Below are 17,337 nucleotides of genomic sequence, written 5' to 3'. Positions count from 1 at the left end.
AAATATTTTTGTTTGCTCTTCCTTGTTGTTACTGATGTCCGTTTTGTGCCATCAGGATCACGGAGGGCTCCGACACGTCTCACCTCGATAAGGTCCAGCACGGCTACGAGAACATGGATCACTTCACGGCGAACTTTGAGCATCAGAGGAGAGCGCTGAGCGACATCGACTTCATCAAGCGTAAACAGCGTCTTCACTTACCAATCACAGATAACTTCATGTTTTAGTAACGCCGTTTTAGTCTTCAGTAAAACTGTATCACTATCAATAACGGTGCGTACACACCGAGCGCGACAGACGCGACAGACGCGACCAGAGCGTCAGGTTTACAGGTAAAGTCAATGGAGGAGTGCGATGAAGCGCGACTGGAGATCCCGCGAAACTTCAGAAGCAGATTTGCGTCGGGAAAACACGCAGAAGTAAGTTTGGAGCAGAAGTAAAATATGCGCTGCAGTTTGTGTGTTGCATTTTGTGCATACGCGCTAATCGTGTCTACCACTCGCTCTTTAGAGTTTTGTGGGTGGCTCAGAGCCGTTGTGGGGAAGTCGCTGGGACTTCAAATGAGCTTATATTAGCACAGGTATCAATAAAGGACTACCATGTTAAAATGGAAAATGGCCTGTATTTGTAAAGCGCTTTTACTAGTCCCTAAGGACCCCAAAGCGCTTTACACAACCAGTCATCCACCCATTCACACACTGGTGATGAAGCTACATTGTAGCCACAGCCACCCTGGGGCGCACCGACAGAGGCGAGGCTGCCGGACGCTGGCGCCACTGGGCCCTCTGACCACCACCAGTAGGCAACGGGTGAAGTGTCTTGCCAAGGACACAACGACTGAGACTGTCCGAGTCGGGGCTCGAACCGGCAACCTTCCGATTACAAGGCGAACTCCCAACTCTTGAGCCACGATCGCCTTATTAAACACTTTTACTAACCTCAGGCAGATGAACAGGTGCTCTGCAGGTGGGATTGAGTGCCTGTAGTTGGTGTTTAGGTGGGCGATGTTTGGACTGCCGCGGGACAGCAGCTCCTCAAACTGGGCGAGGGAAAGACAGTGGTACTGCTGAAAGCGGCTGTCATCCAGACACAGCTCCTGGAGCAAATGGTGAAACTCACCAAACTGCTCACGCTTCTGGAGGACCTGATGGACCCAGGTACGGCGAGAACGTCCTTTACGCCGCTGCTCTGCTCTCCACAGTAAATAGAGAAGGGAGACTCTCTCTCGACAGCTGCCATCTTGCAAACATACCGTCTGACACTACTTCCTCCCACATTTCCGCTTCACGCGCGTGAAAATTGCATATTTTGAAGCACGACCAGTTTGCGTTGGACGCCGTCGAGGTGCGAATGTGCACGCGACCAGCTAGGGGGTCTGGCGCTTTTTGGTCACGTCTATCGCATAAGAGAATGCCATTGTTGCTAGCATATTGTTAATATTTACATTAAACACGGCTAATTTCTCAGACTGGAGCAGACAGTGTTTTCTTGGATTAGCTAACGTGCTTAAGCCAGGGGTCGGCAACCCGCGGCTCCGGAGCCGCATGCGGCTCTTTAGTCTTTATTTTGCGGCTCCGGGTGGTTTGGGAAAATAAATTAGAAGTATTTAGCTGAAGTTTTATTTTATTTGTGTTTAGTTCTTTTTTAACTTGTAGTTCTAAATTGGAAGATTATTGTGATTTTGAAATATAAAAATAAAATTATATCTTATTATTTTTTTCATCGCTCAAAATAAGCGTCACACTCGCGGAAGCCGGTATACCCGCCGAAACGCTGTGCATTTATCGAGACTTTCAACCCCAGGTAGGCCAGTTGTGCACCTTTGGATCCACATTATGTCAGCAGCTGTTCTCCACCGTGAACTATGTTAAAAACAAACAGCGCTCACGCCTCACAGACGACAGCTTACAGTCCTGCGTGAAGATGAAAGTGACTTCACTGTGCGCAGAGGTTCAGGACCACAAGTCTTATTGTAAACATATCACGACAGACCCGACGATGTTTCCATGAACACACTTTTCAGCATCTCTTTATTGACCGCTTTTCACACACGGTTGCTGTACGCATACAGCCGGCTGTAGCTTTTCAGCTCACAGCCCGACACACGCCAACACACCAGCAGAGAGAGCACAGACATAAAGGCGGCGAGGCGTGATTGCGGGTGCCGCTCAGGTGCGTCCGACTCCCATACAGCGGCACTGCAGACCACGCCCGCCGCACACATTAACCAGGTAAAATACATATTTAGGCAGAATTTTGCAAATATCTATTTTTCATTTTTAGCAGCATAGAGCTTTTTTTCCAATTACTTTTTAAAAGTCAGGTCAAGGCTCCAAAAGCCCAAAGGCGATATGAGGGTGGCGGCTCACAACAGTTTTTGTTTGCTGGATCATTTTAGTTCAGCTGGGCGTCTTTCCTTTTGTTATATTTCTTTAAGAGTTCAAAATGTGTTAATTACATAAATAAAATGTAATTTTCTCTGTAGCACTTCATGGATTTAAGCAACACACCTTAGTTGCTCCGTGGATTCTTTTAAAAAGAAGTTAAAAACTTTTCTTTTCAAACAAGCCTTTTGTTGATCTACGTATTTTATATTCTTTACATTATTTACATTTGATCTTTTAAATTGTGTTTAATTTCTATTGATTGTATTGTTTATTTTAATATTTGTGTACAGTGCTTTGTGACTGCCTGTCTGTGAAAAGCACTTAATAAATAAACTTTACTTACTTAAGTTGTTCACACAAAGCATAAAGGTAAAAATAACAACATATACAGTGTTATCTTCGTTTTAGATGTCAAAACGTATTTGCGGCTCCCAGTGTTTTCTTTTGCGTGGAAACCGGGTCCAAGTGGCTCTTTGGGTGTTAAAGGTTACTGAGCCCTGTGCTAAGCCAAGCACACACAGCACAGACGATGCTATAAATGTATTTATTCATAAACCTTTTATACTTTAGCACGGTGCATGCTAACCTGCATGTGTGCTACATGCTAATTGTTAACACTGTGTTTCTCAGTTGATGAAGACGAAGATGATGATGAAGATGAGGGGGAGGTCAAAGTTCAGACGGCCAGCAGTCCTGCAGAGTCGCAGCAAGCTGCGTCTGCAGGACTGCCAGCCAATCGGCAGCCTCCTCTGTCGCCTGGTCTCTCAGCTCCACCCCCTCCGAAAGCCCCAGAGACCGTGCCCCCTACATCATCGCAAACTAAGAGTGCCTCCCCTTCGACATCAAACCAGACCCCGCCTCCTCTGCCACTCCCAACTGCTAGCCCCGCCCCCCAGGTATGACCTCATTGCCTTCAGTTCTGAAATGTAAGCACACCTGTAGGAGACAGGTGACCTGTCTCAATAACCTTCTCCTTATTCAGTCTGATTTGCAGAGCGAGGCGGAGGACAAAGACGGACCCAAGCACGTGTTCTCCTTCAGCTGGCTCAACCAGAAGTAGGACCTGGATCTGTTCCTGTCCTCGTCATCCACGCAGCAAATACGATAAACGTTTGCTTCCAGAAGACGTTTGCTGAACGCGCTGCTTTGTAGTTTCAAGAGAAGACGTTTAATTCTGTGTTTTGTTGCTTAAAGTCTGGAATCTTTTTTCTTTTTAATTGTGAAATAAATGATTTTTTATTATTGACCTTTATTTTGCTCCTGCCTGGGATCAGTCAGCTGACACCAAACTCCAAACCAGAAATCGTTTAGCTTTACAGACGGAGATCAGCTGATACAGGAAACAGGGGGGGAGCTGGTTTGTCTTTTTATTGAGCAGGTAAAATGTCAGTTTTCAAAAACAAGCTGTTCAAACAACAAAGATTTTATTCATGAAGTTAAAACATCAGCTGTCAGTAAACGGCCGCACCGGCTGAAGTGTCGCACGCCAACATTTCAGGACGAACAGTCATGCTGGAAGTGCAAAGTCTTCTTCTTCTTCACTTTCCGAAGGTATCCATGATCATGCGGTTGCTGTCGGCCTGCTGCGCAATCTGCTCCGCCCGGGCCATCTCCAGTACCTCCCTGAGCAGGTGGAAGGTCAGGTCCAGAGAGATGGGAGGCTCGTCGGACCTCTTCCCCTTCTCCCCAGCTTCCTCGTCCTGCTGCTGCTCCGCCCGGGCCTGTAAGAGGCGCTGTGTGAGCTGCAGCAGAGCCCATTTCACCGCTGAGGAAGAGGAGGAGAGGAGCTCGGGAGCACCGCTTCCTCCACCCATCCTGAGGGAGAGCTCTTGCCCCAGGTGGAGGAGCAGTGGTCGGGGAAAGAGGCGGCGGTCAGCAGGAGTGGCGGCCGGCTGGGCGTCAGCAGAGCGAGGGAGGACAGCGCCGAGCAGAGCCGCGAGCCACAGCAACACATTCAGCTTCATCTCAGAGGGCAGTCTGCAGGAGGAAGAGGAGAGAGCACGCTCATTCACACACCTGCAACCAACCGCATCATCGACACCGTCGGCGAGGCGGACGCCCTGAAAACGACCTGAGCAGACAAAGACGTGAGTGGGCGTCTGCTGTTACCGCACGAGTGTCAGCTGACCGTCTTTTCTCAGTTGAAGGGTTTTATTTCAGGAAGTGAACCAAACAACCTAAAAGCTCGCCTGTGACGGTGACCCGGCGTCACGCGAACTGAAGACGCTTCCTGGTAACAGCCACCAGGTCACAGACACACCTGGGGCCAGGTTAGGGCGTGGCTTCAGTACAGCTGTTTTCCTGTTTGTAATGTAAGTTCTGTTGAACTGAATCTAACCCAGGGGTGGGCAACTCCAGGCCTCGAGGGCCGGTGTCCCTGCAGGTTTTAGACGTGTCCTCGAACCAACACAGCTGATTTAAACGGCTAAATTAGCTCCTCAACATGTCCTGAAGTTCTCCAGAGGCCTGGTAACGAACTAATCATGTGATTCAGGTGTGTTGACCCAAGGTGAGATCTAAAACCTGCAGGACACCGGCCCTCGAGGTCTGGAGTTGCCCACCGCTGATCTAACCTGTCGTGGATGCTAATTGGATATCTGGACCGCATCAGGCAGACCCTCAGCACGCCGGTGTTGTCTTCCTCAAACACACACACACAGTTGAACTGCAGGATGAGTGTTTGTTTCACTGTGCCATGGTCTGAACGGCTGAGGACCCTAACCGAGGTCTAAGGAGCTCGGAAAGAAAAGCGTCTGGACTCCTTTAAATTATTTAGGTGTGGGTCACAATCAGCCAGGGTTTCGGGTGAGCTCGTTGTGAAACCTGGCCCCACCCAGATGATTTCCTGAGGTCAGATGGCCCAGGATGTGAGTGGGCGTTACCAGACTTAAATCTGGGACTCTCCACCACTTGACCCTAGAACTGAAGAAGCTTCTCGGAGGTGAAACGTCTTCAAGCAACTCAAAGAAGTCCAGACGCTTTTCTTTGCAAGCTCCTTAGACCACGATGACCTGGAGGACTGAGAACCTTCACAGACATACGACTATAACCGTGGAAAGTCCAGCCTTGAAACTCTGATAAACACGAAGCCGAATCTCAGTGCTGCTAGACTGAAAGGACAACAGGAAGCAGACTCCACGCCGACCGAGGTCTCAGAACTTCGCCTGTCCGTCTGCAGTCTGCACCGTCGCTCCACCGACAGTCAGGATGGAGAGAGCTGCTCCACCTCCACCTGAGCCTCGTGAGCTCAGTTTCATTCTTGCATCTTTAGCAAGGTGTGAAGCACCTGGCACGGTGACTGCAGCAGCTCGGGCCTTAGCGGTCACAGGTGAATAAAGACAGACGCGTGCATGCACGAGGCTGGAAACGACTGCAGACGGATCACACCCCGCAGTCACTCGGACAGGAAGTCGAGGATAAAGCACAGAAATAAGAATTCCAATTATCGGAGGAAAGACGACTCGGGTTTCCTGCGTCTGTGGCGTGACGATGGATCTTCTTACCTGACGTGCATTTGCGTCTCTGCGGCGTCTCTTCAGTCAAACAGAAACACTCGAGCTGTTTCTGCTTTATATCAGAGAGCGGGGGGGAGGGGCTCTGCACGCGCTCAGTGATGACGCTGATGTTGTCCAGCTACTTTCTCTGTGGTTCCAGTTCTGTTTCCTGATGAGGACAGAGGTGACCTTCATCGTCCTCCTCTTCTTCAGTCAGCATGAAGCCAAACAGCTGGAAGGATTCATAGCTGCAGTGATCAGCTGATCGATTCGTTGCATTTGTACAGAGAAATATTTCCACTGATTTCCACGTCCTGACAGGAAGTGATCCAGACGGAGGGCGATGGTCGGTCCTGTGGCATTCCAGCTGTGGAGAGAAGAATTCAGGAGGAATGAACATGAAACACGGTTTTGTTTCTCTCTGACTGTGACAGCCGATCACCTCCTGTCGGCTGGGCGGCCTTGGCGGTGGAGGCGGCGAGCGTGAGGACAACGTGACCTTTCTCAGCCCGGCTGTGGACTCGGCGTGTGACCTTCATCTGCTGCGAGGTCTGAAAACGCTCTGACAGTTGGGACGAATTTACAGCTTTGATATTTGTGCTGCAGCAGGAGGAAGCTCAGCGAGGTGGACATCGGAGCAGCGCCGTGTCCGCTACCATTAGTGATGAGGTCACACAGTTATTCCCAGTGAGAATGAACCATAAACGCTTTGAGGGCAGACGGCCTTTAAATAGGAGGACGACGCAAACAGAGGCGCTATCGTCTCCTCGGTCCTTTCCTCCAGAGCTCCTGCTCACCGGATGTTTCCTCGGGGAACTCCCAGCAGGTCGGCGGCCACGTTCACACTCTCTGTCAGGATCCACTTACTGTATAACGAGCAGCGCGGCCTCGTCACCTGCAGGACCTGGACTCTCTGCAGGTGTCGTTCCGGTTTTGCTTCAATGGATGCTCAAGTAAACTTGTGACTCCAAAGTAAAGACAGAATAAAGCCCTGCTTCTGTTTGTTTAAAGGTCGATGTGTCTCCTCACCGTCAGGTTTACCAACAGGAAGTCCATCCCAGTGTTTATATCTCTGCCTCCTCACCTTTCCGTCCTGCTGCAGTGACCTCTGACCTTTCACAAATTACAGCGGGGAAAAACTGAGATCTTTCATCTGCATCTTCATTTCAAAAACAAAGTGTTTACATGAGCTGGATGGTGATGAGGTGAAAGTCTGACCAGAAGCAGACCCAGAGACCACACCCCTGTGCAGCGTGGAGATTCAATGAGACGTGTGCAATGCAACAAAACGTAAAGAAAAGCAAAAATCCCACAGGGAAGAGTTGAGGAGCGTCTCTAACAGAAACACGTTTTTGTCTTAACGGACTTTAAAGCGTCCACAAACTCGGTGAAGCTGAGCTGTGCACACATGCAGCTCTGCCACAGCCTCTGAGCCTGACCTCAGAGAGATGAAGCAGTGTATCTGCTCCTGGGAGAAAAACTAAAGAACGTTGGCTTACAGGTTACAGGAGGACCTCTGCTCACAGCTTCTGTACAGCAGAGCTGCTGGGCTCAGCGTGAACACCGGCAGTGACCAGTTTGTAGGAGAGGACATTCAGGAGGAGGGGGTTACCACCAAACCGACGTTCAAGGCCCTGAGTGAGGTGAGAGGTCAGAGAGCTTCAGGTGATGTGCAGGCTGCAGGAGCTCAGACTGTTCTGTGTGGACCATCAGCAGCAGAGATACGTTTATACTGTGGAGGATGAACAACTGAGGGTTTTACCAGCATGACCAGCACGTCCTTCAGCGCACACGCATGTATGCAGCAGACGAACTTCTGTGCACCTTTTTGTGTTTTTGTGCCTTTTCACTGCGTCGTCCTGCACCGACATGGCAGACGTTACAGGCTCAAACTGTCCTCATCCATGCTCTGAACTTGTAAATCAGACTGCGTAGTTGTGAGTTTTGTAACCTTGTAAACCAAAAAATCTGAAAATGTCATGTTTGTGCATCTATAGAGGAGAATTTGTGTGTTTGTAAAAGTATTTAGACACGTTACACATTATTTTGTTAAGGTCTGCTTACAGATAGAAAGCAGAAAGCTACGTGTCAAACTCTGGTTCCCTGGCTGTGTGTGACTCTCAACTTACGAGTACGAATTTTGAATCAGTTCAGCTGATTGGTCAATGTCATGTCAATCACATGACAATGTCCAATCAGAGAACAGATGGGTTTGGATGTGGGAGGGGCACTTTACTTAGCTTCAGGTCCTGGAAGGGTCATACAATTTGAAGCTGTAGGATCTCTGTAGCTAGTTATTTAACCTTGGGTGGCTGTTGAAAGGATAAAGTTGTGCTACACCAGAAATACCTTTATTACCTTAGTATTACTTTAACACAAGGTCAGGGCTGACGCGGACCATCGCTGTGAGTTACCACAAACTCAGAGTGAAGCTGCGCTCTGCCGTTGATGCGCCTGCTTGTTGTTCCAAAGCACATATCTCTCTGACTTCATATCCTCTAAATGAGTTTGTTGTATTATCTTAAAATGTTTAATAAAAACATGTATCGCTCAAGCTTTGTAACTGTCCCGAGCAGTGAAGAGCGTGTCGTTTCCAACACTGCTTTCCCCTGAGGTCCATGGAGCCGTTGGAAAGGCTCTTCAGGTCCCTGTGTAAGCACATGTGTGATTGACATGACACTGAGCGATCAGCTGAAAGCAAGAAAAATCAGGTCAAAATTTGCACTCGCAATTCGTACCTCTCCTGGAACCTCAGAAACAGAATGTCCCCACTAAGACAGGAAAACGTGTGTGTGTGTTTGTGTGTGTGTGTTTCTCAGAAGAGCCTCTGTGTGGCCTTTTTAATCCCCTTTAATCTGATCCAGGAACAGTTGCTATATAAATCTGATGTGACGTGTTTAGACGGACTGACCCTGAACGCCTCACAGAGCACACCTGAGCTCATCTGTGTGACTCTGGTAGAGACTCTCACACTGCTGCAAACACAGAACACACCTGAACACCTGATCAACTCTCTGATCTGATGTCACGTCTCCTCCGGCAGGCCGTGGGACAGAAAGCTTTCATGTTTCCATGGATATAAAACGTCGGCTGCATCCTTCGAAGGACCCGGCCTTCGCGGTCTACGTGGGCCGGGTCCTTCGAAGACCGAGAAGGCCGGAAGTGCGAGGCTGTGAAATTGGACGGTCTAGCCTTCAGATTGTCGTCACCGCTGTCTCGGTGGAGTTTGATAAACTCGGCCGTCTGCTCCTTGCTGTCTAAAATATAACAGGACACTGGAGTAAACTCTCGACCGTCTCACACTTCTGTTTAATCAGTTTTCTGTTTGACGTTTATTCAGCTGTGTGAAAATCCCGGAGGAACCCACCCAGGGGATTAATAAAGTTTTATTTAATCTAATAACTTTGATCTCAGCCAAACCGATTTACTCACCAACAAACAAAACACCGTTAAAAGCCAAACAATAACATTTTTAAGTTATCTTAGTGACCACTGAACCCCCCGGTCAGCTATCGAGCTGGTGGGTAACAGACGTCTCTGAAAACCTCGGAGCACTTTTGCAAATATGTGATATCTTGATAAACCGAGCAGATATTTGATGTTTACACAGCTACATTCTCGCCTGAAAATATGTTAAAAGTTTATTTTGTGACCCAGAAAGATTAATAAGAGTAATATTAAAAACTAACTACCTGCTGCCACTGTTGGAAACTGGAGTTTGGCTGGGCCGTGCTATGAATTCTGGGATATGGTGGGCCACGAAGGACACACCTGACCCATCCTTCAAATTCGGGGAAAAGGAGGACGCATTTGTTGGCTGCATTCGGAGGAGTCGACGAATTGGGACAGCCTTCGTCGCCTGGCTGTGACGTAATCGGCCTTCAAATGCGGCCTCCGGAGGATGCAGCCGACGTTTTGTTTTTTAAATTATTAAACTTTATTAAGAAACAGTATACAGAACATGTATACAATAGTGATGGTAAATTTGATTCTTTTTACTGAATCGAGTTTTAATGAGTCACTCACCAAAGTGAATCGCATTTTTTGAGTCATTTGATTCACTGAGTCAGTCGACCAGAGAGTGCAAAAAATGTACATTTTCACTCAAACTTAATTTGTTTCTCTTTTCATGTAAATCCCACTGCTAAGATGAATGATTCTAAAAGAAAACAACTATTTTATAGAGCAAAAAAGAGCAAAAACATTAAAAAAATTAAGCAATTTCCTATCAAAATTGCTTAATAAACATTTATTTTGTTTATTTTTATTTTAATAGTATTTTCCTTAAATGTGTTAAATATATATTTTCTCATCTAAATGTCCACTGAGCTGTGAGCCAGGGGGCAGTAATGCGCCTTAATATTGGTTGCCAACCAAGAAGAAGAAGAAGCTGTGAGCCAGGAGGGAGGGGGTGAGTAGCTCAAATGTGCTGTTAGCATGTTAGCAGAGCGATGCTACTGTGAACCGAGGAGCTATTTTCTTGATGTGAGCTTCTACTCAGGCTTTTTTCTTCCAGTTCAGAGCAGAAATTTTTTTGTTAGGATACTGGATGTTGTTTTTTTCTCCACAATTTTAATTATAAGCTAGATACATTGCTGCTAACAGCAACAGGGATGAGTCAGTGAGTCAGTTGGGCTTGTGAATCATGATTCATGAGTCAGTAAAGTGTTTCTCGAGTACTGAACGATTCGTTCATGATTCGCACATCACTAGTATACAACCAGAACAAAATTAACATATGCCAGGGGGTGTAATACAAAGAATTACATACATTCAATAATTTGTAATTACTACAAACAGTAATAGTTTTCATAGCCTTTTCGTTAATTGATCCACAAATCAATTTTATGTAACATAAAACATCATTATAGTAATGTTTAAAATTAGGTTTTTTGTTACTGTATTTGCATTTGTGAAAATAAAATTTAGCTAAGATAACTAACAAGTTTATTATAAAGTAAACATCTTCTTTTTTTGCCTTCGAAAGAAACAAAATACAACATTTTCCCGTTTCACAGTAAAGTCTTTGTAGAGATGTCCAGCAATGAATCTACTGAAGTCTTTCCAAAATGTTCCAGCGTATGAACAGATCCAGAAGAGGTGCTGCACAGTCTCAGGATGGCTTCCACAAAATCCACAGCTCACATTTATGTCCCTTTTGAGCTTCGTCATATAATGATTAGCAGGATAAAATTTATGCAGTATTTTAAATGAGACTTCCTTCACTTTATTCGTTACCAGATACTTGTTAGGTTTTGGGACACAGCTACAGTCTCGCAGCTGTAATGTAGGCCTTAGAAACAAACCGCAGCACTGAGCATGCTCAGAAACAGACTCATTCACAGCAGTCAGATCTTTGTTTTCCCGCTCTGCCACAGATTCAGCTGCTTCACCTCTCAGAGTTTTATCATCATCATCGTCGTCCGAGCACGGCTCTGATTGGGGCAGCGCTCACAGAAGAAGAAGAGTCACCTGACGTGCTCGGACGCAGAGAGCCGGGGTTAACAGAGAGAGCTGATAATCAGTGTACTGACAGCCCTCCTCTCTGGGGTTTCATCGATCAGCTGACGTCCTGCATGGCACACCTGTCAGGTGTAAGATGAAGCTGCTGTTTTGTTCCACTCAAAATGACAAACAGGCAGGGGAGAGGATAAAGGGAGACACCTGGCTAAAGGGGACCCCCACAGGTGTCAGGTGGTTTTACTCGTCAGTGCAGAGGAAGCGATTGGTGACTGGAAGCAGGCTGCTTCTGTCACCTGTTCCATTTAGGCCACGCCTCCTGTAGCAGGAGCCTCACTCTGGATTTGATTCTGTGAGCAGAGTAAGCCTTCAGAGAAGCAGATCTGTCGGTGGGCCAGTTTCTCTGACTCATCGTGTCCTGTTATAAATGTGCTGAGCTGTGTGTGTGTGTGTGAGGATTACTGCTGCAGGTATTTAAACCCACAGCCAGTGTGTGTGTGAGCAGACGACATGCAGCAGATCTACAGACACAGCAACGAACACATCGAGGTTTATACCACCGTCTTCTCCCCCCAGGGTGAGTGCAGCACACCTTCACCTCTCAGCAGACACACCTTAACACCTCGAGTCGCGCTTTGTGTCAATGCCGAGTTCGGGTGCTGATGGGCGGTGCCCTTCTCATGAATCTGACCTAAACCATCAGATTGGGTCAGACGCGCCCGTCACAACGTTCAAAGCTTCTCTGACTGCAGCGACGCCTGACGACGACAGAGATTGGTGTGTTTGCTGCTGAAGCCAGCTGTTCTTCGTGGTGGTGCTGCTTTCATGAAGCTCCAGATGTTACAGTGGGTGGTGGTGTTCAGCAGCTGGAGTGTGATGATCACGCTGTCGCTCCTGAACCCGCAGACATGGATCAGCATTGATGCTGCTTTGAGCCGAGTGCTGTCCGGAGGATGCCACGATCTCCAAACAGACTCCAGCGTCTGAACTCTCCGCTGAGTCTTCATCAGAGCGTGACGATGATGCGGTCACGGGCTCTTCATCGCTGTTTTACGCCCACAGTCTCTCACTCGCAGCTGAGCCCTCTACATCGCCTCGCTGGGCGGCAGATGGTGAACAGCTTTATTACAGTTTTCGAGGGTTTTTTGCTGATTCATTGAAACACGCCGCTGACATCAAGTTTCTTAGTTCCAACATTAAAACTTTTTCTGTCAACTTCAGGCTATAAATGACCTGTTTGTAGGAAAAGACCTGAAAATCTGGCGATGCTCTTATGAAGAAAAACGGAGAAAACTCTCAGCAAAGAGCGACTCGTCAGCTCAGCGACAGACGGCGACCTTTGGCCTCGATGATGCGATATCAGACCACCGTAGTCTGCTTCAGGAAACTGAAGCTTCATCATCACTCCGTGTGGAGCGAGTTAACCCGAGCGGGTTTCACAGAGTGGTCGGTCTTTGGGTTCAAATACACCCGTTCATGTGAACCCTGCGTGATAAAGATTACACTGCTGTGAAGTCCTGCCAGGTATCAGCCAATCAGAAGGTCTGAGGACAGCTGCGAGTGGATCAACAGGAAGTTGATCTTCGCAGTGAGGAAAAGTTAAACGGCTCCTTCGTGAACCGTGAAGGTCTTAGATATCACCGCTCTACTTCCTGTAATGTGTCTTGGGTGTGTTTGATCCTTGAACATTCACTTCCTGCTCTAATTCAGCCTGATCCTGTTTCCCGGCATTTCCAAGCACCTGAAGGCCGCAGCGTTTCCTGGGATCAGACTCTGACCAGGATCAGAGTCTGACCAGGATCCGTCTCGGACCGCTGAATGCAATAAAGCAGCTGGAAGTGATGCCATCTTTACACTTGTACTTGACAACCATCTACCAGGTGACCGGTGAACACCTTCAGCAGCATTTTAACCACACGCTTCGATCAGGCTCGCTTCAGAGACCGTTCCCTCGAAGGTGAACCTGACACATCTTTAGTTATAAGACTGAACACGAGGAGAGGGTAAGACATCCGTGGAAAGGTGAGGTGTGAAACAGATAACTGGCAACCTGGTGGATGTTAAAAACATGACATCGGACCTTCGCCGCTTTGGACAGAACAGTGAGTAAGAGAGGCAGCAGAAAATCAGCTGTTCCTTAAATCACACAGATTACATCTTCCAGTGTGTCTCTGATCCTTTAATCTGTCTGCACAGATCTGATCGGCTTCTTTTCTCGGGTGAACTGAAAACGCACCGAACCTTCTCGTATGTCAGCTGACACCATGAATCACTATCATTACCAACCAAAGCTTTTTGTGCCCAGAAGCACTGTGTACACAAATATATGACCCACAATGTCAGTAAAACAGGAACAAACACACACACAGGAGTTTTGTGGGATCTGTATTGATGAGCTGATTGGTTGATGTGACTTCCTGTGTTTGTCAGTCTGCAGGTCGAGGACAAGGACGAGATATGTGGGAGCAGAGAAGGTAAAACCCGACACCTGTCACGTGGGAAACATTTCTACAGCTCCAACAGTACACTCTTAAAACCTTCATCCGAACGCATCATTCATCAAACCTTTATTCTGAAAATCTGAAACTAAGAAACATCTTATTTTGAAAGGCATGTGAGCAGTTTACCTGTATCACTGAAAAGAGATAACAGCAGATCCTGGTCAAATTTACAAATGAAAGAAAAGATGACTTGACTAAAACACGAGAACGAACTGTGAGGTGTTGGATTTCACTGATGTTGGAACAGGAAATATTCATGAAACGATCACGTTAACAAATGTTTGGTGTCTCTGCAGTACAGTAGTCTCTGTTTGTTGAGGCACGTCGGGCTCCTCCGTAAGGTTTCTCAGTATTTCTTCCTGTTTCGTGTTCATGAGACGATGAACGTTTGTTAGCCTCCCGACTTCTCGGTCTTCTCACGCCCACCAGACAACAGCTGCCAGGTTACTGATCAAAGCCGATAAAAACACTCCAGTGTCGAGAAACCAAAACACATCACAGGTGAAAGAATCAATGAAAACATGCAGAAGGTAAAATGGGCGGAGCCACCTCAGTGCCCGAGTCCAGCTTAATAACCCGTTTGTCTTGATGTCAGGGTTCAGGCTCTGGCTCGGGACCAGAGAGGCTAATCAGTGTTACATCAGCACGACCTCCGACCTCTGTGTATTCACAGCCTGCTGAGCCGATTAAAGACGCACACACGCGTCCTCAGAGTGACATTCATTCATAAAAGCATCGATTTCGTTCTCTTAGACTGATTTTAAATGTGCTTTTGACACTTTTAACTCAGTGAAAACCTTTAAAGTTCAAAGACCATTTGTTTTAAATAACCCGCACGTTGGTTAAACGCACTAATATAACCATGACATCTGCACGATATTTTTAACATTTAAACTACTTTAAAACTGAATTTGTCCGTTTAAATTTATGAAAAGCAAGAATTAAACACATCTACAGCTCATCTTCTTTTATTGGGCATTTATACTTATTATCTGCAGGATTTATGGTGTTTTTGTGATATAAAACCACCTTTTGAAATACAAAATGCTGACATGTTAACACGTTTTTAATGTTCTAAAACATGAATAAATCAGAAATTAAATTACTGGGACTTTTGAAACCTCTAAACTATGTTTTGATCATTATATTATGGTTTGAAAAGCCGAATGCACCAACAGAATGATGACGTTTAAACTAACGGCTCCTGTTTTCTGAATATTTCCATGAGTTTTTCATGAACTTTCTTTAGAGAGTAAAGTGCTGTTCCGGTTTGATCCTCTGGGGGGCGATATAGTCATAAGCACTTCTGACTGTAACTGGCAGATGGCGGTGGCGAGGATCCAGTACCGGGGCCGCTGGCCGAAGGAGCTGAACCTGAACCAGGGGGACCTGGTCCAGGTTCTGTTTAAGGAAGATGAGGCGTGGTGGTTCGGGCGGCTGAAGAACGGGGATGAGGGTTACTTCCCCGCCGCCTGTGTGGAGCTGCTGCAGGTAACGGCGCTCACCTGGCCGACTGGATTAGAAACTCCACCTCAACCAGTATGAGGTCCTTTACTTCTCTCACCCCAACCGGCCGCAGCAGATGGCCCCGCCCCTCCCTGAGCCTGGTTCTGCTGGAGGTTTCTTCCTGTTAAAAGGGAGTTTTTCCTTCCCACTGTCGCCAAAGTGCTTGCTCATAGGGGGTCATATGATCGTTGGGTTTTTCTCTGTACCTATGAAGCGCCTTGAGGCGACTTTTGTTGTGATTTGGCGCTATATAAATAAAATTGAATTGACTCTGAAAAGCAGGTCCCTGAAAAGACCTTCCTCTGATTTAAGGCATGACTGAAGAGCAGCAACATGTTTGGCCTTTAAGCAAAAACTAAAGTGAGCGTTGTGACACGACGCGCAGCCTTAACGTGGCCAGCCTGTTTTCACCTGGTAATCCCTTTGGTACCTGGCAGCAGTAATGGAAACCACAGATTAGTTTTAAACAGGCTTCTGAGGGATTAAAGGCTCGTAGACGCTCCAGGTACACCTTTAAAAATACCTGTGCAGTTCCAACATTCATTTATCTATTGATGCAAGAAAACGTCATTTACTTCAGAGGAGAACAAAGGAGGTCTGAGTTCTTCTGGTTTCCTCTGTGCTGACAGGTGACCTGTCCAGGTGGACCTTACCTGTAGCTCTGTGACAGATGGGCTTGATAAGAGGAAGGCACACTTTTTAACCGTTAAAAAAAAAAACTTCTTAAACTGCCAATAATTCATTAAAGGCGTTACGATATACTAACTCACATTTGAGCTGAATTTAGGGAGCTGCAACCCATCTGCTCACCTGTCTGCTCACCTGTGTCACATCTTCACCAGATTTAAAGGTGTTCAGGTGTTGAAATGACTTTAACCCTGAATAGCAAACATTGGTATTAAACTCTCGCTTCTGTTTGTAACCTAAAACAAACTCAGCAGCTGATTGGCTCACAGCCAGCAGTGATGTATTCCTGTGTTTGTTTCACAGGGTGGAGCGTCTTCCATAGCCACGCCCACACTGCTGAGGAGAGGCTCAGTACCAGCAGTTGTATTGACCGCAGGCGCCCCCTGTGGCTGCACGAGGTAACTACAAAAACAGGTTTTACAGCAACAAAACTTTATTGAAACACTGAGCAGAGACAATCAGAGGGTTTAGCTGCTGTTTGAGGACAAACACTGAGACTCTTTATTGTTTTAAATACTGAACCATTATTACTAAAGACTGTTTTAGAACTGCATGTTTTTTATTGTTTGGATGCAGTTTACTTTCAAAGTTCAGCGTTTAAATGCAGATTATTACTAATGTGACTTCTATTTTATATCAGAAGCTTTTATTTGTTGTCCTTTTGTCTCTCTGTAGTTGATTTCTTGTGACGTGAGGTTCTCCGGTTCCAAACATACAGTTAGATTTTTATGGATTTTTGACAGGACCGATCGTCGGCGAGAACACAGAGAGAACTTTGGGGGAAACTCACTGTGTGTGCCGAGGGCCCAAAATAAAATAAAGCCCTCTGAATGTGAGTCGGCTGTTTTCACTGTGAAACATGCACCTGATGACTTTCTCTCCTTTCAGCGGTCGCAGCACCCCAAAGCTGCTCAGGAAGAACAGCATCCGCCGCCCGCTCGGCCTCGATAGGCCCTCAGTGGCGGCGGCAGGAACGGGAAGCTCCTCCGCGGCTCCTCAGGGATCTCCGAGCCTCCTCCACCGAGTCCTGGCCAAATCCAGGAGGAAGAGCTGCCCGCATCTCACCCACATCCACCATCCTACCTCCGATACCGGTTCCGTGAACACCGCCTTCCAGCCGGACTAGACCCCGAGTTCACTCCTCCTGTTCCTCCTCCTCTGCATGTGACCCAGGAGTCCCAGGGGTCAGGTCCAGGTCACTGGGAGGCCCTCTTTCATCTGCTCGAGTCTGAAGCGAGTTTCAGAGGCCGATGGAGTCACCTGTCCATCGAAAACCTCCCAGTCAGCCCCGATTGCCCGACG

At 47.1% G+C, this 17,337-nt stretch overlaps 3 protein-coding genes across 3 annotated transcripts in view; 2 read left to right on the top strand and 1 right to left on the bottom strand.

Moving 5' to 3' along the window:
- LOC120728036 (E3 ubiquitin-protein ligase TRIM63-like) overlaps window positions 1–3,639 on the top strand; it is an 11,785-nt gene extending 8,146 nt beyond the window's left edge. The window contains exons 7-9 of the mRNA XM_040022705.1: window positions 56–180; window positions 3,018–3,283; window positions 3,370–3,639. Coding sequence (XP_039878639.1) covers window positions 56–180; window positions 3,018–3,283; window positions 3,370–3,447 — 469 coding nt within the window. The 3' untranslated portion in view covers window positions 3,448–3,639. The remainder of the gene's footprint in view (window positions 1–55; window positions 181–3,017; window positions 3,284–3,369) is intronic.
- A 108-nt stretch (window positions 3,640–3,747) lies between these two features.
- On the bottom strand, window positions 3,748–4,416 carry LOC120728411 (corticoliberin-1-like). Its single transcript, XM_040023289.1, has one exon. It carries the CDS (start codon window positions 4,349–4,351, stop codon window positions 3,926–3,928), a length of 426 nt encoding a protein of 141 aa, XP_039879223.1. The 5' UTR covers window positions 4,352–4,416; the 3' UTR covers window positions 3,748–3,925.
- A 6,088-nt stretch (window positions 4,417–10,504) lies between these two features.
- Window positions 10,505–17,306, top strand: LOC120728354 (myosin IC heavy chain-like). The gene is made up of 5 exons (XM_040023190.1): window positions 10,505–11,918; window positions 13,772–13,815; window positions 15,166–15,333; window positions 16,339–16,433; window positions 16,924–17,306. Exons 1-5 carry the CDS (start codon window positions 11,852–11,854, stop codon window positions 17,159–17,161), a joined length of 612 nt encoding a protein of 203 aa, XP_039879124.1. The 5' UTR covers window positions 10,505–11,851; the 3' UTR covers window positions 17,162–17,306.
- Window positions 17,307–17,337: the final 31 nt, after the last annotated feature.

This window comes from Simochromis diagramma, unplaced genomic scaffold (genome assembly GCF_900408965.1).
Source record: "Simochromis diagramma unplaced genomic scaffold, fSimDia1.1 OVJJ01000385.1, whole genome shotgun sequence".
Taxonomy (NCBI): domain Eukaryota; kingdom Metazoa; phylum Chordata; class Actinopteri; order Cichliformes; family Cichlidae; genus Simochromis; species Simochromis diagramma.
The sequence above is the reverse complement of the archived record's forward strand: the minus strand, read 5'-3'. Positions and strand labels throughout refer to the sequence as shown.